The sequence below is a fragment of the Chanodichthys erythropterus genome, chromosome 18 (genome assembly GCF_024489055.1).
Source record: "Chanodichthys erythropterus isolate Z2021 chromosome 18, ASM2448905v1, whole genome shotgun sequence".
In the NCBI taxonomy this organism is placed as follows: Eukaryota; Metazoa; Chordata; class Actinopteri; order Cypriniformes; family Xenocyprididae; genus Chanodichthys; species Chanodichthys erythropterus.
The window spans coordinates 21,058,092-21,080,591 of NC_090238.1; the positions used below are offsets into that span (position 1 = coordinate 21,058,092).

A 22,500-nucleotide genomic window follows, 5' to 3' on the forward strand; every position below is an offset into this window, starting at 1 on the left:
GTATCCTAGTAAACATAGTCGGTTATGTGTTAAATGAACATAAACTGTCGAGAAAGACAACACATGTATACAGTATCAGTATATTGCTGTGGTTCCAAAACTGGGGTACGCGAGGTGACTGAGGGGGTATGTGAAAAAAATGCTGAGTATTGCGATTCATTTAATTCTTCCCCACCTTAAAACCGAGCATGTATTTCTAACAGGCACAATGCCAGTATTTTCTCTCTTTTGCAATGAAATAATAGTTCCACCGAAAGCCACAGCAGAACTACAACACACAGCGGAATGAATCTGTGGCTTTGAATGAATCGTTCTTGAAAGTAATTGATTCAATGATTCATTCATAAATACAGCCACTTGGTTTGTTACAGAATGAATGAATGAATGACTCGATGACTCGAGCATTAAGACTTACCGCCACCTGCTGGCGGTTTTAGTATTAAAAAGAATCACTTTTCACATTTTTTTTTAACACCATTGCATATTTATCTATATAGAACTTTTATTTAAAACATTATTGAGATAAAAATGCACTGGAAAGTCAATTTATGGGCAAATATTACCCTTTAATGGAAAAGGTGCAGTCTAAGTGGAAGAGAGGGGGTACACAGAAGGATGGTGAATGCCTCAGGGGTACTCCACTCTAAAAAGTTTGGGAACCACTGGTATATTGGATCCGTGCATTCGCTCTTAAAGTGACAGCACCCTAATATTCCTGCTGCTGACTGTTTTTAATGTAAATCAAACAGCAAAAGCCTACAAAGAAAAAGGTTTCTTGGCTGAATAACTTGTGTAACTTTAATAAAGATTCAACTATTTTTAATTTATACAGTGAAGACTATATGCATTGATATTTTACATTTGATTACTTTATACTAATTCTGTAGGCTACTTAATCTACCTAATTTGTATCAAACTACTGTTAGATATACCGAAAAAGCACTGTTTATTTCATTTGTATCTTTGTTCTATTGTGTTTATTTGTGCAATTGCTTGTTGTTTAATTATTTGTTCTTATTTTATTATAGACTATTTACTTGTCTTGACTTTATGTTTGAAATGTATATTTTATATTTATATAGACTTTTTACATTTTCATTGTTCTTGCATTCCATGTAAAAAGTCTAGTGGGTAATGGCAACTCGAGCTTCACTGTGACCGTAGAGGGTTGTTCTCAGTTTATGCAGAATTGTGCAGCTCTAATAAATATCTGACATTTTTTTAGAAAACACATCCCCGAATGAATTGTTATAAACATGACTTTTTTTACACGATCCCTTGAGGTTTATTAACTTCATTTAGCAAGACTTAAAAGGCCTTAGTGAAGAAATTGATTTGTAAACAATGTGCCTAAAACAAACAATGATTTTCTTAGTCAGACTCAAAAGTAATAACTTGTGATTCCGTGAGTCAGTAATCTGAGTTACAGAGCAAGTTGATTGTTTGTCTAAACGATTCAGTTTGTATCTGATAGATTTGTGAATCACTTTGATCAAATCTTCTGAATCTTAAAAGAACTTTTGAAAAGAGCCATTTGTTTGCAAATCGGACATCTTTATTACATGCTCTCTGTGAGACTGTTAAGCTTTGTTGAGACTAAGCTTCTAAGTTGGGTTGCCTGTTAGGTGCGCCTGTTTTTCTTTCTTGTTACATCCAGATAAAAACCACCTATGCAGGTAGTTAAAATGCCACAACAACATCACATATAGTGTAAATAATAATTCATCCAGTTGCATCTTGGACATAAATGAAGGAAATCAAAAGTGCTAAACAAAGGATTTAAATGGGAAAAAGCCACCAAAAAAACCCATTCTGATCACAAGTAGTCACAGGAGATACATGTGTTACCAGGTGTAAACACCTGAGATTGAATTTAATGGCAAGTATAAACTAAACAAATGCCAGCCTCTTTCTTGTTATCTCTGTGCGTGATGGTGTGGAATAGCAGCTTTTGCGTTCGCGTTTGGGCAGCTGTGCTTCTAGTGCTCAGTGAAGGATTTTCCTCCAGGGTTTGCCGGTCTGTCTGTCTGTGTACCCTCTCTACCCGCCTCCACTTCCTGCCGATAACATCTCCTGCTGCGCGATGACCCACTTTGTTACTCCTTTTCTGTTTATTTATTTATGTCAGCCCTCCTCAAATCTACAGCTTTTGTTTTGCTGTAATCAAAAGTATAAATGGCATCTTGAGGTAATTTGCCTCAGAGACAATTAGTTTGTTGCAATGTTATAAAGTAAATTTCTGTTGTTTTCTGTCTGTCTTTTTTTTTTTTGTCTCTTTCTGTAATAGAAAAAATGCTTGGTAAAGGCTCAAGATGGTTATAAATTTTTCTCTCTCACACCCACAACATTTTCCGTTGATTTTTTTTTTTTTTATAGGGGTGTTTACTGTTTATTAATGGGTGTTGTACATCTTTTACTAGCTAGGCGGAATACATTCAGCTCTATTTTAATCCTACAGAAAAGCAGTTTTCAGATTGTTTAGACCTTTAGAATTGACCTTATTTTAGATCAGGGTTTCCTAAAGTCTGGTTCTGGAAATTCCTTAAAATCAAAAGTATTAAAATTTTGTATTATTATTAATAATATTTTTTTTAAAGTCTTGAGTAGTTAAACATTTAATTTGTTTTTGCAGCTGACAATTGGTTATGTTCACTAATGTTCAAATGTTTGGGGTCAGTAAGATATATTTTTTTAAAGAAATTAATACTTTTATTCAGCAAAGACACATTAAATTCATAATTGACAGTTAAAAATGTTACAAAAGATTTCCATTTCAAATAAATGCTGCCCAACTTCTCAGGTCAATGTAATTGGACAGAACACTTTTTTTTTTTTTTTTTTCTTTTTTCAGTTAGAGGCACCTTTTTAAAATTGTTTTCTATTGACAGTGAGCATTTTGCCTCCTTTTTTTTCTTTTTTTTTTTTCTTTAAGTTTCTGCTAATGTGACAGTTTATTTAACAGCAAACCAAATTTCTAGAGCACTCAAGCTATAATTCTTGATTAGACTTACAGGACAGCTGACTCTGTGGTTGCCTAGCAGCACACTGCTCTTTTTTTTTTTAATTAAAAAAAATAAACTGGAAAAAGGCAGTATGGTGCGCCTTGCATTTTCAAACCTAAAAAACACTTTCTGTCTGATCGGGGCCTCATGGAGTTCTTATATAAAAGATGTGAACACAGTTACAGACCTCCAGCCTATCGATTTTAAATGAATGGTTTGACAGTCTTGGCTTCATTCCTCGCACCTCAGATGTTGACAGTTTTCAGCTGTATAATCTACATAGCACGCCAGTGATGGATACCAAACAGTTTCACTTTAGGGTTTTGTAGAGAACAGTAGTTAAGATGGACCTTGAAAGACTCTCTGGATTTGGCAGGTAAAGTAAATCTTAATGTAGAGATGCATGACCTGCAGCCACAAAACTCAGCTAAAACAACTGGCCGACGTTAAGGTTCTGTAGTAATGGGTCTGAGAAATGAACTGTACCCTAGGGTGCACAGAGTGCAGAAATGAAATGTAAGAAATGAACCATGAAATGAGTTACAGGTGTGGTTCTTTCTGTTTCTGGCAGGCTGCTGGTGGGATTGCAGCAGGAAACACATTTAAGCAATAGTAAAACTGTGATGAAGTTCTGGTGAACATGTGTTGCTTGTGTTTAGGTTTCAGATAGGTTTCAGTGCAGTGCTGTAGAAACATACAGGACACTGGCATCTGGTTCAAACATTTGACGTACAGCCAGCCAATCAAATTTAAACTGATTTTCAGTCAGCATTTGCTATTTTGGTGTATGTAGTAGATGGTCAGTCAACAGACTGGACTGGGTGTGCTATCTAAGGCTACAGGTTTATTAACAGTCACAAGTAATGAGTTTGAACCCTGTTAGAGCTCCGTTTTTTAAGAGTACATTTTCCTCTAGAGCATTTTCTCCTTCTGGAAAACAGATGTGTGTGTGTGTGCGTGTGTGTATGTGTGTGTGTGCGCTTAAATGCTTGTGCTGTTTTTGTCTAGTCAAGGTTTTTTTAATTTTTTTAAAATAATTTTTTAAAGGTGCCCTAGAATTGAAAATTGACTTTATCTTGGCATAGTTAAATAATTAGAGTTCTGTACATGGAAATGACATACAGTGAGTCTCAAACACCATTGTTTCCTCCTCCTTATGAAAATTAGATTTTTGCAAAAGACCTCTGAAGAACAGGCAAATCTCAACATAACACCAAGTGTGACGAAACAGTTGGGATCATTAATATGTACACCCCCAACTTTTGCATAACATTGCCAGCCCATATTCAAGGCATTAGACAAGCCAGTATTAACGTCTGTATCTTTGCACAGCCGAGTCATCAGACGTTATGCAGGTAAGCAAGCAAGGACAATAGCGAAAAATGGCAGATGGAGCAATAATATCTGACATTAACCATGATATCATGATATTTTCAGTGATATTTGTAAACTGTCTTTCTAAATGTTTCGTTAGCATGTTGCTAATGTACTGTTAAATGTGGTTAAAGTTACCATTGTTTCTTACTGTATTCACAGAGCCAGAGCCATGTCTTTATTTCCATTATTAAACACTTGCAGTCTGTATAATTCATAAACACAATTTCATTCTTTATAAATCTCTCTAACAGTATGTAACGTTAGTTTTAGCCCGTTAGCCTTGGAGCTAATTCAGAATCAAATGTAAACATCCAAATAAATACTATACATACATGATCTGATGTATGCATGCAGCATGCATGACAAACATTTTGTAAAGATCCATTTGAGGGTTATACTAGCTGTGTGAACTTTGTTTATGCACTGTATTATAGAGTTGCAAGCTTGGTGGCGGCGAGCACAAGCATTTAAAGGGAAAGCACGCTGAATCTGCGCATTTATAATTATTCCCCGAAATAGGCAGTTAAAAAATTGAATAATAAAAAATCTATGGGGTATTTTAAGCTGAAACTTCACAGACACATTCAGGGGACACCTTAGACTTATATTACATCTTGTGAAAAAGCATTCTAGGGCACCTTTTATTGTAGGATGGCAAAGCTGTGAAGGCAAAGCTGAATTTTCAGCATCATCACTCCTGTCTTCAGTGTCTCATGATTCTTCAGAAATCATTCTAATATGCTGGTTTGGTAAGTCAAGAAGCATATATTATTAATCTTAAAAACATTAAAGGTACAATTTGTGATATTTTTTTCCGCTAGAGGTCGCTAGAAGCCTATTCAAAACAAAGGCGTAGTTTGATGACGCCAAGTTTTAGAGCGGAAACTTGGGACATGTGGTCTCCATCTCAACGGACGGTGCAAAAGAATAGGGATTGGAGTCTGGAAGAACTCATGTTCGTGGATGCGATTATTAACGTTACTGTAGTATGAAGCAGAGCAGGACCGAGTGTTGCGGGAGCTGAACGAGGAGCTGGAGCGATTGATCAACACACGCCTCACAAGCAGCGGGACTTTTATTATGACACAGTCGCCGGCGCCGCTTCCGCTTTTCCGGTCATGAGTTTACGGGAGCTGTCCTTGTCGACAGAACCAGCGGCAGATGGCAAACAGTAATTATGTTCCATAAATAAGTAACACAATTCACCATAAAACGTGCAAGAAGTAAATAAGGAACTGCTTGAAGCAAGCTAGTGGTTTGCTGGACGCTAGAAACTACTTCCGCATTTGTCCACGGCACTGTTGTCATGTGGTTTCTACGTCAGTAAAGGCGGTAACAAAGGTAACTGACGTCATTGACAGGCGACTGCACTGCCCCGTGTCACTGTTTAGAATGGGAATTTTCTCATGATTTACAAGTAGTTGAAAACATTAGAGATATTGTTTGTCAGCTGGACAAAATATATAACACTAGCCTAGTGGTTTTTGGATATTTTACTGCAAAAATTTTACATATTGTACCTTTAATTACTTTACTGTCACTTTTGCTCAATTAATGTATCCTTGCTGAATGCAATTTTATTTAAAAAAACATAGTGACCCATCCATCCTAAAGAGGAAACATCACGCTGATATGAAAAAAATTCTGATAAAATCATGTGAATCGGGGCCTGCAGTAGAGCATGTCAACTAGCCTAGAGGAAACACAGAAGTCCAGGAAGTAGGGATGGGAATGGACAGAAAAAAAAGGAGGATAATAGGAAAGAGTTTTGCAGGGTGAGAGATGACTGAAAACAGATTGTCTTCATGCTCCATGTCGCACACAGCATGATGCCGTAGGGCAGGAGAGAGTGTGTGTGCATCTTCTAGAAATGTAGAGACACAATGGAGCGTCTATGCATGGTTTCTCTGATTCTCTCTTTCTGGTTTCCTGGACACAGTTTAAGTCTAGTCATTCGATGAAATGCTCTGTCAGTGGTGATTCTCCATGGAAAATCCTTTTTGGGGAGCACTTTCTCTGTTCCTGGGAAACTGATCCATATAGTATTCTAGAATAATCCAGATACGCACCAGGAGTCACTTTAGATCGGCATAGATACCGTCTGCTCCATCGTGTTTGGAATGGTTTAGATGAGAACGGTGATGTTTCTTAAAATGAGAGACACACACAGCACACATGCATAAACACACCTGTCAGATTGCGGTCAAGCCTCTTACTGCTGGTAATCCAGTTTAAGCTCACGAGTCCTGGATCCTCTCTCTCTGTGTGATTGTTCTCTCTCTGTTCTGCTCAGATGTGCTAAAACCTTTTTGTCCTTCAAGTCTAACAGTACGTTTATCTTTAAACCTGTTAGTCTGTCCGTGAGTGTCATTATTCACTTTGTGTATTGTGAATGTTGTACTTTGAGATGTATTTGTGCTTTAGCATGAGAAATGAATTTCGCATATAATGTGTTTCGTATAATAGAGGTCTTGCCACCTGAAATCCATTAGGACATTCATCCTGTGCACACATACACTTGTATCAAAAAAGCAGTGAGTTTATGTACTGCTGGGTTAGGCTGTGTGTGATATGGGTATGAATGGATTTGCAGCATCATTTGAACTTTGAACCCTTTCCAGAGATGGCTGTTTCTCAGCATCTTCATCTTTTATTCCTTATCTTGTTCTCTGTTGGGCCACAAGTGATTCAGACTCAAATTTGCTGTAGTTTGTGCACCATAGAGCTGAAATCAGAAGCTCTGGTAGTGTTTAAATTAGTTATTGTGTTTGGTTATTAGCTTTTTAGCACTGGTTGTTTAATTTTTTTTTTCTCTTGTGTCCTTTTTTAGGCAACCGGACAAGCTAGTTGTTGTCTGGACACGAAGAAGCCGAAGGAAATCTTCAAAGGTGGGTCATTTAAAAAAAAAAATTTTTATTGCATTTTCAAACTAACAATAACTTAAGTATGTTTATGTGCAGTAGCAGGTTTTTGCGTAGTCAAGTTAGTTCTCATTTTTCAGTACAAGCATTAGGGCCACACGATTTATCACACGATATGAAAAAACATTGAACTTAAACGCAGTTCTTAGTGCGATTATGAAATCGCAAAGGCTGTGATTTACTTTTACTTTTTTTATTTTTTATTTATGCACAGCTTGTCAGTGAAGAATGGCTCCAAATGCTAATCCATCTGAAGCACTGCAAGTTTGAGTCGTTTATAATTTGCATTTGAAAAAGCAACACGTGTCAAACATCTTTCCAGACATGAGAAGCATTTATTAACATTTTGTCCAACAAAAGACAACATTTAATAACATATTTTTACTCAACTCACCTCAACGACAGTTGAGCATCCTTCTGTGAGATGATGTGGCTTCTTACACAGAATAAGGCAGTCGTGTGTTTAATCAATCAAAGCGTTTCAATCTTCTGTTTATTCAGCTACAGCGATATGACGTGCGTTATTTTCTGCATTATCCTCAAGAGCGCCCTCTGGCTTTCAGATGGTGAAGCATTTACTACTGATCACTGAGCCATCTGTAAACAGCTTTACAGACAAATACAGTACAGACAAATTGCGCATAAAATAATCGGAGCCTTTGGCAAATCGCGTGCGGTTTAATCGCGATAAATCATACAGCCCTAACAAGTATATAATGCAAAAAAAAAAAAAATGAAGGATTAAAAAGTAAACATCACTTTACTTATACGATTAATGTATACATGTTGGAAAATGTTGAGCTGCAATCATATTAACTAGGTCTGTAAATCCAACTAATCAAAACCAGACTAGTATGGTAAGAGTATCCAAACTGAAGCAATTGTGAGATTTTAGTTTGGCTGAAATCAGACGTTCAATGCACATATAAATGTACATAATAATTGAGCTAATGATGTTAGCTCGGGCCTGGAATTCCGTTTGGTGTTGATATTGGCCCAAAAATTGCACATTTCACCTTTAATGAACCATTAAAGTTTTTTGGACAACTTCACTGCAAAAAATATTTTCTTTCTTATTGTTTTTGTCCTGTTTTCCATTACAAATATCAAAACCATCTTAAATCCAGATGCATTTACTTGTTGAAAAGCAAAATTAAAACAAGAACAAATGTCTGCCAATGGGTAAGAAAAATAAGTTTAATTCAAACTGGAAAATGAGACCAAAATAAGAAGTAAGAAAATCTTTTTTTTGTGTGTGTGCAGTGTTTATGTAACAACAACTAGCTAAATTTATATATAAAAACTGTATATTTTCTGTATATAGTAAAGATGTTAGTTTTCATATTGGATTTATTATAACCATCTTGTGTATCATCTAATGTAATTTTTTTTGTTCCCAGTCTCATAGCTGGCAGCCTGGCATTAAGAACCCCTATAGAGGAGTGGTGGTGTGGCCGGTTCCAGAGAACATAGAGATAACTGTCACCCTATTTAAGGTAAACACATAAACATAGACACACACACACACACACACACACACACACACAAATACTCTCTCGTCTAGGGGCCAAGTAGGCCTAGACGTTATTGGGGCCAGTTGTAGCAGTTGGCTGTTTCCCAGAAGCTGATTGGTTGGGATCTGCAGGGCTGCTGGTGTCTAGACATCCTTGATTCCACAGTGATTTAACTGCCATAGTCCAAGATTTTAACTCCCTTCTTGTGTGTGTGCTGCAGAAACTGACATGGCAGCAGAAAGTGTGTGCTCTGTATTTTAGTTTTTTTGAGATGCCGGTCAGCAGATTTTTCCATATGGCACGAGAAAAGTGAGACCTTACATCCTGAATTGTCAGACCCTGGTGCAGCTATACAGGAAGTGCATCTATTAGACATACTGAGAGAAAGAGCAGTTTGTACATGTGAGGTTCCCAATGTTGACAGCACAGGATTTTAGATGACAGCACTCTTGACTCAGATGACATTCTGACAGCAGTTCTTACATTTTTAGCAGTTCAGTTTTCCAGTGGCAAGATTTGCTTATAATAAAAATGGTAATAAAATATGATAAAGAGTTAAATTGTGTCAGAAAAAAAAATTCTTAATTATGTCATAACAATTTTACTGGTAGTCCACTGTATGAAGAATTTTTGGGTATAATATGTCACAGTTTACTATCCTCACTTGCATACATGAACTATAGTGTCCTGCACCCACTAGTAAAAATATATCAAAAATATCAAAAATGTCTGAATAATTTTTGGTTTAACTGTGTATGTATGTATGTATTATATATATATATATATATATATATACAGCCCTACTAGTTTACATGCATAAATCTATATATATATTTATATATATATATATATATATATATATATATATATATATATATATATATATATATATATATATATATATATATATATATATATATATATATATATATATATATATATATTAGTATGTAGTATTTCAAATATTAATATGCTTAATATGCATGCTAAATGTGTGTATTTTATATATATATATATATATATATATATATATATATATATAAAACAGTATATTTTATGATCATTCATAATGTTATTTATATTTATTATAATATTTAAATAGGTTCATTTTTCCAATATATTTACTTATGCATGTAGAATACATTAAATTATATATAATATATTTTATGTATGATCATGCATACATTTTAGGTTAAGAGTTATGAGTGGTATTAAATACTCTATACTAAGATTCTGATCATATCTCCCATAAATAAAATAAAACATCAAAAATACTGTGTGCATTAAATAAATGTACATGTAAAATGAAAGTTTGGATTTCATCAGCTTTAATGACCTCAAGAGCGGCAAAAGCACTGACTTAACACCACACATGCAAGTTACGAGCTAGCGCTGACAGGCTGACCTGGTGTTGTATATCCTCTAACAGTCTAAACATTGTGTTTACAAAGGTCACACACACAAAGTGCTTGTCCAAACATTTTCCTTATCAGCCTTGCTCTCACCAAACCTAATCAGTGTCATGTACAACTACATCTCCCGGAGTTCATTGCATTGGACCAGTTTGTCATTCGTGAGTTCATGAATGTTTCATTTGTGTACCGCCAACCATGAAGTCAGCTGACCGGGACAGTTCTAGAACAAAAGAAGGGCAGTACAGGTGAAGCTGTATGCATGCATGTCTTCATATGTGCATGTTTAGCTGACCAATAAACTTCAACTATGAAATGGGCTCAAGATGAGTTTGAAAAAAAAAAAGTGTATTTGATATTATTGTATGCTATTTTAAAGATAGACAGACAGACGGGCATCAGTTCCTCTGTGACAAAAACGGACTGTTTTGGTCATTATATTACTGATGTAACCAGATAAAGCTTTGGATAAGTCATTTATGAAAGTGCCTCTACATCCCTCATATGTTTTACATAACAAGCAAGGAAATGCAGATCTTGTTTTTTTTCCCCTGTAATGATCAGTAGAGTTGGATTTGATCTGTGGAGTTGCTGTTTCCAAATATCTCTGCTGCAAAAGACATTATAACAGGCTTTTATACTGAGACTGTGTTTAATGAGCTTTGTCTTTCAGCTTTTTAATGCCATCAAATGAATCCCCACATTCTGTTTTTCAGGATCCCCACGCAGAGGAGTTTGAAGACAAAGAGTGGACATTTGTCATTGAAAATGTGAGTGCTTTTATTATGCTCTTGTGTTTCTGGTGAGTTCTGCCATGTGCAGCCTGACACCTAGTGGTCAAATGAAGTAATCACACTAATGTTATAGTTTCAGGATGAAGAATGACTGATTTGAGGCAGATGTTTGTGTCATGTTGTGCTTGTTTATTCCTCAACATTGTACACTTGTTGTTGTAAGCGTTCATGTGGTTTGTGATTTAACACACAAATGACGGTTCTGTAGTTTGGCTGAACTGTTTGTGAGCATTTAGATTAATTTGCCTTGTGTCTTGGATTAAAAGCAAGTTATTTTTATAGCTGTTTTATCAGAACCTGATCTAGTTTTTTTGAGCACACAATTTTAATACAAATAATATGATTGCTTCACCCTGCCAATTGTTTTTGCCTTCTAGAAAATTGCTAATGTTTTGCTCTTAAAATATGTTTTTTTTTTTTTTTTTTTTTTTTTTTGACACTGATTTGTGTCTTGGATGCTTTTAGAAATCCCTCTGGTGCTTTACAAGAATTGTGTTGCTGTTGTAGATGTTTGCAGTGCAACTGCTGTGGACAGGGCTGTTCATAAACACTGCTGTGCTTGGCATCTCGTTGGCTAATTGTCTTGTGGCTTGTCCGACCATACTTTAATGAAACAGGAAAAAAACAAAAATGAGGTTACTTTTGCCTGAGCTTTTGCACTGAAGGAGACAATACTGGAATCGCTGCATGCATTTTATATCCTCAAAGGCAGACACAGGGCTCTGAAAGATATATACACAATTCGAGACAGAGGGAGAGATAGAGAATATGGGGACATGTTCTGTGCAAAACAGTAATGTCATCTTTGCATGATGTTGCTGTTTTCTCTCTCCTTTAGCAGGCTTCTGATTAGGGATTAATAAACACCATGAACTGTGAGTTTGGTGGCCATGTCAGAGATGGATTTGGGTAGGTCGTATTTTACTGTGCCGCAGAAAAGCAACAAGTTAAAAGTGTGATGCTGACAGATGTTTTTCTTCTTATGTTCATCTATCTTCACTTCTCTCCTGCAGATTCATTACACATTTATTTCAATTACACATTTCACACTCAAATGTTTAGAAATACATATTTATGGAAGCTTGTTTCTGCCACTAAATAAAAAAATAAAAAATTAATTGACTATCTCACGATTCTGACTTTTTTCTCAGAATTGTGAGATTTAAACTCGCAATTGCGAGTTATAAAGTCAGAATTGCGAGATATAAAGATATGAAGATATATATTTTGTGAGATATATTGCAATTCTGACTTTTTTCTTGCAATTGTGAGTTTTTATCAGGCAATTCTGACTTTATAACTCGCAATTCTGACATTAAATAATGCAATTCTGACTTTATAACTCGCAATGCTGACTTTATAACTTGCAATTGCGAGTTTAAATCTCGATATAGATATATAAACTAGATATAGATATATAGAGATAAACTAACAATTCCAAGTTAAGTCAGACTTGCATGATATAAATTCACAATTCTGACTTTTTTTCTCAGAATTGCGAGTTTATATCTTGCAATTCAGACTTTTTTCAGAATTGTTTATATTTCGCATTTCTGACTTTATAACATGCAAGTGCGAGTTTATATCACTCAATTCTGACTTTATAACATGCAAGTGTGAATTATAAAGTCAGAATTGTGAGATATAAACCCGCAATTCCGAGTCTTTTTTTCCCTCACAAATGGACATTTATAACTCAATTGTGAGTTCACATCTCAAAATTTTGACTTTATAACTCGCAATTTTGACACTATATCATGCAGTTCTGAATTAATAATTTAATAAGTCAGAACTGTGAGATAAATTACCTTTTTTATTTTTTATTTCATGGTGGAAGCAAGCTTCCATACGTATTAGTTAGGGACACTATTGCTTAAAAACTTGGTTTCAGTAATTAATGTTAAAAATTAATGCTTTTATTCAACAAGGCCACATTAAATTGATCAACAGTGACAGTAAAGACATATTATTACAATTACAAAAGATTTTTATCTTAAATTTAACCTTCTGTTCATCAAAGAATCCGGAAAAAAAGTATAACATTTTATTAAGACACACAACTGTTTTCCACTTTGATAATAAAAAGAAATGTTTCTTGAGCACCAAATCAGCATATTAGAATAATTTCAGAAGGATCATGTGACTCTGAAGACTGGAGTAATTATGCTTAATTAAATTACATATTTAAACATAATAAAATAGACAGCAGTTATATTAAATTGTAATAATGTTTCACAATATTACAGATTTTACCATTTGTTTTGATCAAATAAATGCAGGTATGGTGAGCATAAGAGACTTCTTTAAAAAGTTTTTTAAAAAATTGTACCAACCCCAAACTTTGAACAGTACCAGCAATGTAGCATACTACAGTTTGGAGCAGACTGATTTGTTTGTAGTCTGTAGAGTTTATATTACACCAGTTTTCCATTCTGAACATGGCATCTGTCTGTGTCTCAAGTGAGAGGTTGTTTAGATCCACAAACATGGGCACCAGTCCAGACAGGGCTCTCTGTCCATCTGTCTGCTCAGCAGACACATGCACAAACATCAACACACACAATAGTAAAGTCACATCATCGGTCTAATGTAAGTGTCTCCAGCACTGGCAAGCTCTCATTAATGTCTCTTAATCAGCATAAACACTCATGCAGTTCTCTGTGTGCCATGACTGTGTATTTGTGATGTGAAATGAATGGATTATATGGTATTTCGGTGTATTTGGGTTACATGTTCACAGAAGGAGAGTGGTGGGAGAGGAGGGTGGGAACATAAGCATGAGATCTGAATTCCTCTTGTCCATACACACCTCACTAATAACAGACTGATCAAAGACATGCCTGTCATCTGACACCAGCAATGAGACAAGAAGGGATCCACACACACCAGGTTCCCACAAAATCTCTTGAATTCCTCCTTCCAAAAACAAACAAAAACACTGCCATCGCCCAAAAACTCTTTCCTCAATCTCTCTCTCTCTCTCTCTCTCTCTCACACACACACACCTCAACACACACTTCAACACTAGCTTGAAGTGTTAATTTTTGTTTGCAGTTTGTTTTTTATTCAAAATTTTTGCTTTTGATGAAAATTTATTTTACATTTAGCCTAGAAAAATTTACATATTCATAAAGGGATAGTTCATCCCAAAAATTAATATTTAGAAAAATCTTGGTAACAATTGGTTATGATTTACTTTTTATAGAGACATTTAAGACTGAACTATCCCTTTAAAATTGCCATCGAATGTTTTTTTTACAAGATGTAATATAAGTCTAAGGTGTCCCCTGAATGTGTCTGTGAAGTTTCAGCTCAAAATACCCCATAGATTTAAAAAAAAAAAAATTTAACTGCCTATTTTGGGGCATCATTAGAAATGCGCCGATTCAGGCTGCGGCCCCTTTAAATCGCGCGCTCCCCTCCCTCCCAGAGCTCTCAACTCTATCATTGCATAAACAAAGTTCACACAGCTAATATAACCCTCAAACTGGATCTTTACAAAGTGTTCATCATGCAGCATGTCTAATCGCGTAAGTATAGTATTTATTTGGATGTTTACTTTGGATTCTGAATGAGTTTGAGGCTATGCTCCATGGCTAAAGCTAACATTACACACTGTTGGAGAGATTTATAAAGAATGAAGTTGTGTTTATGAATTATACAGACTGCAACTTTCTTAAAAATGAAAATAGTGACGGCTCTTTTGTCTCCGTGAATACAGTAAGAAACGATGGTAACTTTAACTACATTTAACAGTACATTAGCAACATGCTAATGAAACGTTTAGAAAGACGGTTTACAAATATAACAAAATAAATATCATATCATGGATCATGTTAGTTATTTTCGCTCCATCTGCCATTTTTCGCTATTGTCGTAGCTTGCTTACCTAGTCTGTTGATTCAGCTGTGCACATCCAGACGTTAATACTGGCTGCCCTTGTGTAATACCTTGAACATGAGCTGGCATATGCAAATATTGGGGGCGTACACCCTGACTGTTTCGTAATAGTTGGTGTTATGTTGAGATTCGCCTGTTCTTCGGAGGTCTTTTAAACAAATGAGATTTATATAAGAAGGAGGAAACAATGGTGTTTGAGACTCACTGTATGTCATTTCCATGTACTGAACTCTTGTTATTCAACTATGCCGAGGTAAATTCAATTTTCAATTGATGGCACCTTTAAATCAAACTATCCCTTTTAATTACCCACCCCCCCCCCAACATATAAAAGATGTATCAGCATAAAATGCACTATAGATTTTCATTACAAATATGTTTGAAATAAAATTGTGAAATATAATTTTTTTGGTCTCTTTGTTATAATTGACAAAAAAAACAAAAACATTTTGGAACATTTTTGTTCTGCACACTGGTTCATTCTATTTTGCTCTCCTGCCTGCTGTGAGAAACTGGGAGGAAAACAGAAGAAAGAATGAGAGAGGGATAGAAAGAGAGGAGTAAAAAGGCGGGAAAGGAGAAGAGAGCATTCCAAGAGAGACCGACATCAAAGCTCCTTGAGCTGCCCTATTTGGCACCACATTTCTCTCTGTGTGTGTTTGTGTGTGAGAGAGAACAGTGACAGCATTTCTAGCCATTTTCAGTCTTTATTCCTCATATCAGAGTCTTGTGTTCTGCTTCACTCTGGGTTTAAACCTACAGAGTTGTGTCTGTAGTTTTTTTCTGTACTTCTGCATTTGTGGAAATTATTGGTTTCCATTTGTTTTTTCACTGGAGACATGTTTTTTGCCAAAAGTTCAGACTGGTGAGAACATAGTCTCATCCTGGACTAATCAGTGATGTTTCCTTTAAATAATGGAAAAATGGATAAATGGAAAAGCAGAGCTGTACAAAGAATAATTCTATCAACTCTTGCAGTATGGAAAAGGAGTTGAAGATTCCTTAGTCTCATTTTGTGTTCCATGAAAAAAAAAAAAAAATAATAATTGTCATTTTTGGTGAACTATTTCTTGCTGATTTCCTCCTCCAGCCACTAGAGGGCAGCATGTGACTGACTGCAGAAATAGGTTATGTTCACAAGTTCTGGATTTTACTTATAAGTCTTACTCCTTTACTTATATCTAATCCATTAAAAAAATTTAATACATTTTCTTCACATTGTTTCATCTTTTCTCTTACTCAATGTATGAATTTTAAGATAAAACAGGAAAAACATTTGTCAAATCAGAATGATTCATGTCCTGTTGTTCAAACAGTGATAAGCTTCTTTTGCCCTTGTCTGTGGTGTTGTTTTCTTCAAGTCCAAGTCTTCAGGGGTTTGCCACTCTAAAACAAATACACAATTTAGCTTGTTTTGCATTTAGAATAAGAGAAATTTGCCAAATTCCAGCCCAATTCTTTTCTCTATCATTCCATCATTCTTCTTTTATTCTTTTCTCTCTCTTTCTGTTGATCTGTTGCCTTTTGTGGACTTCGTCCAAAACATTTAAAGTAATTTCCACCTCAGTTCTCCTTTGCCCAGGGGTCCTCGGCGCGGGCTTCGTCTGCGTCAGGAGCACATTACGTGGGCTACTGGTCCACACGCTGCCCTCTGGTCCCGCACTTCCCTGGAGACCACACAGAATAATTCAGCCACCCAGCCAGGCATGCTGAGCAAAGCTGGTGTGGAGAATGAAATAGAAAAGTTTATGTGTGTCTCTCCAGGGATTAATCTCAACTGAATATAACTGGCTCCCAACTTTTATTGCTGCTTTGCTTTGTGTAATTTTGTCAGATCAGAGCTTCAGACGCACATGGATTTCACTTTAAATGAAATATTAACCTGTGTGCCCTTATGGACGATTTCAGTTTTTTATATATATATATGTATATGTGTATATATATGTATATATATAATTTTTTTTTTTTTTTTTAGTTCAATATGGTCTGTAGTTTTGATTTTCATTTTGGTCAAATCTATGGATGTGTTGTTGTGGCTAAAAACAGATATTAAATATCTGTAATATACATTCTACATAAATTGCTAAAAACTAAGTGTTTTCATATGTTATTAATAAATTTAATGAATAATAATTAAACAATAAACATTTATTACATTTCTTATTAATAAATGTTCACCTTTTGATTATTATTGTTGCCTCTAGTAGTTGTGTGTCTGATTTTTATTTTCCAACCTTTTTCGGGTTCATTTTAAGCCAGTCATATAGTCATTTTTAAACAATAGTTGAGTTAAAACTGCCCAGCACGTTGGTCAAACATTTAAACCAACTGCTTGGTTAAAACAACCCAATCGCTGGTTTTGTCCATTTTCAAGCACAAAATGCAAAACTTATAATGCTGTTTTTAACCCAGCATTATAAGTACAAAAATAGACATTTACCTTTAACAATGTTATTAGTAGTTTTTATTTAGATATAGTAGTTGTAAATTATGACAAAGGCAATCTAAATGTAACAATAGGGATGTTAAAGTTTCTGCAAATGTTAAATGATTCTATAAAAATGTAGTAAATTTTTTTTTCTAATTCAGATAAAAGTTTTTGGCTAAACATTTTCAATTCATCCCTAGAAAAGACATATTTAGTGCATTCTTTTTTTTTAACAATAACAAGTTTGCTAATCAACTTATTATGATTTTAATAGTTGTCCTTGGATTAAGTGACCATCACTCAAAACACGTCACTCAACACCAACGTTCATCTGGACCTTTAAAAAAAGCCTGCTGGTTTCTTGTTGGTACAGAGTAAAACAAAGTTTGTTTATGCAATATGAACAACCTACAGCGACACTGACAGCATTGGGTGCAGATATTGATCTACCGTTTCACGGTATGTGTGTATATGTATACAGATTACTGTGTGTGTATGTGTGTAACACTCTTAAAGTGCTCTGAAAGCTTTAGTGGGCAGGTTATATTTTCAAATGTTTGGAGTCGTTAAGATTGAATGTTTTTGAAGTCTCTTCTCACCAAGCTGCATTTATTTAATCTAAAACACAGTATTATTACAATAAAAATAATTGTTTTCCATTTTTAAAATGTAATTTATTCCTGTGATGGAAAAACTAAATTTTTAGCATTGTTACTCCAGTCTTCAGTGTCACATGATCCTTCAGAAATCAGTCTAATATGCTGATTTGTGTTGCTAAAGAAACATTTTCTGCTTGTGCTGCTTAATATTTTTGTGAAACTTTTTTTTTTCCTGGATTCTTTGAACAAAATTTAAATGAACAACATTTATTTGAAATATAAATCTTTTGTAACATCTTTTTACGTCACTTTTGATCAATTAAATCGGTCCTTGCTGAATAAAATTAGTACTCCAAACTTTTGATTGACTGTGTATATGATACTTTATGGAAGCCCGTTCCCGCCACTAAACAAAAAAACAAAAAAAAACAAAAAAAAGACTAAAAAAAAGGCCACTAAAAATATATCTCACAATAAATGTCTCACAATTGCGAGTTATAAAGTCAGAATTCTGAGATATAAAGTCACAATTAATCTTTTTTTTTTTTTTTTTTTTGTGGCGGAAACAGGCTTCCATAGATACTGCAAGTGACATATTGTTTGCTATTAATATGCAAGGTAAAAAACAATGCACAAAACAGTTTTATGACCAGTAAAAATATGTATGACTGGTACATGTTTTCAATTGACTTGCTGTCGGGAGATGTGAAAGTTCAGTTTGGAGTCTGCGTGTTTGACAGATTAACAGGATCCTTAACCAGATTGGAGATCAGATGTAAGGCAAGGTCACAGTCGACTTTAATCCCACCTCACACACGTACACAAGCAAAGATATCCAAAACAGAAACACTCTTTGTTTTCCCTCTCTACTGTGAGATGGAAGCAGGAATAAACATGCACACGTGTGTGTTAATCTGTTTCTCAGTTCTGAGGTCACACTGCTGCACACAGACTCTCGGGACACTGTGTGTGTGTGTGTGTTTTCTGTACTGCTTTGTTATTATTTGGGCTTAGAGCTGTAACTTCAGATGAGCACACACACTTATGTAATGTTTGTCTTTTTATGTGTCACTGGTCCTTCATTCTTTTTTTTGTCCGCTGTTTTTCTTTCTCTCTTTTTAAGACTGTTGTCCATCCTTCCTCACCTGCCTGCCTTCGCATTTCTTTTTATCTCGCTCCATTCTGTGCCTGTCCCTCCCTCTCTATCTCTTTCCCCGCATCTCTGCCGTATTTATTTTTCTGTTTCTTCTTAAGATGGTGCCTGCTGATGGAGACAGATCTTTGTGGCTCTGAAAAATATTCCTCAAAGCCAAATATTTATCCACAAGCTTGACCCAGGTGTTCCCTCTCTCTCTCTTCCTCCAGATTGCTGTCTCTGATCAAACTTACAGATACAATCACCAGCTTTACATATTACCTGTTATAGTTAAAGTCGGATATCAATGAAATTATTTAATTATTATCATTAGATTCAGTAGCAAACACTGGATATTAAGGTGGTCTAACAATCTAAATCTTTCTCTTAGAAACATCAATATGTTCTCAAATTTAATCTGCTCTTGTAGGGGTAAAGAACTGGAGTGTTTTGAACATCTGCGTTTGACTCCTAGCTCTTGAATGTTTGGTTGATGCAGTTGAAAAGAGATTGATTTAAAGCATTTTGTTGTTGATGATGTACACACACATAATTCTTAATCCCTCTGTTTTTTTTTTGGTTTTTTTTGGTGTCTTTAGCTAGCATTACTGCATCTGTTTTTTTTTTTTCTTTGCTAGTTTCGGAAAAAAACAGATGACAAGCATGATAAAGCGAATTAGAGCTGTGGAACAATCGTTCACCGTCATTCATCTTCAGAAGCACTTGCAGGAAATACAAATGCACAGCACTCATTCAGTAACTTGAATGGTTATCTGAAAAATGGAAAAACAGGGTTAGTAAAAGAAAAACAGATGGAGAGAGAACCTGAATATAGACCTGGGTATACCCTTCAGGTCAATTCACTATACATTTTTTTTTTTTTTTTTACATGTATGTTGGTGTATGCACACAGTCGAACGCACAGCCTTGAAAAGTATACTTCATTGGACTTGTACGCATACACAGGCTTTCGACGCATGCGCAGTTTTGCGCAATCTCTCGCCATGAGTAGGGCTGTGACGGTAGGCATGACAAGGTCGTGGAGTGTCACCGGCGGTAGTGTGACGTCATATATAATATTTATATATCTCAGATATCACGTTAACTGAAATTTTCTGTCTTTGATGGAATTTGTTTAGCATTGATGGGCAAAAATCTGTAGCCCATTTTGACAGATTATGTAGTTTGTATGTAAGCTTGTTGTAATTCTCACCCGTGTCCAGTAGGTGGTGAGTGCGCTCCAGTGTGGCAGCAGAGCGCGAGTTCAGTCTCCAGAACAAAATGAAAATGATGCGCTTGATTACATACAGACGAGCACCCAGTTTAAGTAAATTGTATAATGATAAAGTTACTTATGCATGCTTACTTAAGTTTTTTTAATTTTTCTTGCTGACTATAGGTTTATGGTCAACAAATGATTTTTCTGAGGTATAATGTTAGGTGACATTGTTGGCAACACTGACTGAACTGATGTGATACAGATTTCGGTAAGCTACTGTATCTTTCAACATTTTTTTTAAATTTTCATTCATGTTTATTTCGTTCTGTACAGTAGTAAAGAGGAAAGGATGATCGCATTCAAGATGAAAACTGAAAGTGACGCAGCTAGTATAAATAATTTTAGTATAAATAAATGCAAGCCTATGCCTATTTGCTTATCCTGTAAGTTTGTGAATAAAATGTCTTATCATTAAAATATAAAAATTAAAATGACGGGTAATATTGATTATGATGGATTTTTTTTGTACTATCCTGTCCATCAAAATGATGGTGAAACGCAAGTCTAACGCTATATATATATATATATATATATATATGTACACACAACCCCCCCCCCCTTTCGGACCCCACGGTAGTAAAATTTGCCACCGTCACAGCCCTAGCCACGAGTTACAACCCATGTAAACATCTTTGTATTTTTTCATGCCTTCATACAAATGAGGCTACTTTCTAAAGTCTTCGCACAATCTGTTATCTCTGTAGGCCTCCATTTTTGCTGTAGCTTGCATGTGTTCCTGTCTGTTTTGTTTATGCAGTTTTTCTTCAACTACCTTAGGGCTCTAGGGCATGGTTGCCACCTTGTGGATAAACTAATTACTGCAAAAAAAATGAAATGCGCATGTGCGACCTGCATGTACAAAACTACACACGTTCACAAAAATCCGGCGTTACTGATGACGAAATTCGCTTCACATGCTGTACGCTGACCCTCGTGTATGCGTAAAAAGTATACTTTGGGTTTATGGGTGTTAATGTTTGTACTGCATTCTGAAATAGCATAAAATATGAGTGAGCGTCTCATTAGCAGCTCTTTTTTGTCCACATACCATTGATTTTAGGATTTGTAAATATAGTTATATATAAACTACTGTTCAAAAGATTCGGTAGTTAATACTTTTAAACTTAAGTTGATCATAAATGTGATGTAAAATGTAAAGACTTTTACATTGTTACTAAAAAGATTTCTATTTCAAATAGCCTAAATGCTGTTCTTTTGAACTTTTTATTCATCAAAGAATCCTGAAAAAAAAAAAAAAAAATCACTGTTTCCACAAAAATATTAAACAACACAACTGCTTTCAACATTGATAAATGTTTGAGCATCAAATCAGCATATTACATGATTTCTGAAGGATCATGTGGCACTGAAGATTGGCATAATGATGCTCAAAATTCAGCTTTGTCAGCTTTGAATAAATTACATTTTAAAGTGCATTATAATAAAAACAGTTACTGTTTAGTTACTGTAATAATATTTCGCAATATTACTGTTTTACTCCTATTTTTGATTAAATAAATGCAATTTTGGTGAGCATATGAGACTTCATTGAAAAACATTGACCCCAATGTTTGACTTTTAAACAGTGGTGACATGTGTTTAATTAACTGTCTGTTTGAGCACAATTGGATTCAGACAGGTAAAGACACTGCAAAGTATCTTCTGTTGCTTAAAGTCTTTTTAAACCATAGACTGCGTGTGATGGATTAAACCTATTATGTCAGTTTTAAACGGCTTAAAACTCAAGAGCCAACACAGATACAACCCTCAAAGCCTGCGGGACAGCACTGCCATAAAACCTGCTTTATGACTGCATGACAGAAGCTCTTACAGCATCCTCTGATCTAGAGATGCCGTCAGACCTTGAGTGCTCGCTGACTGATCGTTAAGGACCTCTGAAAATTTTATGTTGAACAAAACAAAATCCTTTCAAGTCAGTTCACTACCATATTATGATTATTCTCATTAATTTTTCAATAAGAGGCCCATCTCTTAACCTGACAGTGATGCATCTAATGAGTCTAGCTAACTCACGATTAACCCGCCGTAACACTTAACTGTCACTGGCTTTAGTTTTGTTGTGTCAATTTTGTGGCAGTTGGCTATCTGACCTTATCTGATCTAAAATAGTTTTAGCCA

The 22,500-nt window shown here is 35.2% G+C and overlaps 1 protein-coding gene across 2 annotated transcripts in view; it reads left to right on the plus strand.

Annotated features, from left to right (window-relative positions):
- Nucleotides 1–22,500, plus strand: part of ehbp1 (EH domain binding protein 1) — a 153,409-nt gene that overhangs the window by 18,437 nt on the left and 112,472 nt on the right. For both annotated transcript variants that reach the window (XM_067366969.1, XM_067366970.1), the window contains exons 3-5: nt 7,210–7,267; nt 8,701–8,796; nt 10,943–10,996. In XM_067366969.1, coding sequence (XP_067223070.1) covers nt 7,210–7,267; nt 8,701–8,796; nt 10,943–10,996 — 208 coding nt within the window. The remainder of the gene's footprint in view (nt 1–7,209; nt 7,268–8,700; nt 8,797–10,942; nt 10,997–22,500) is intronic.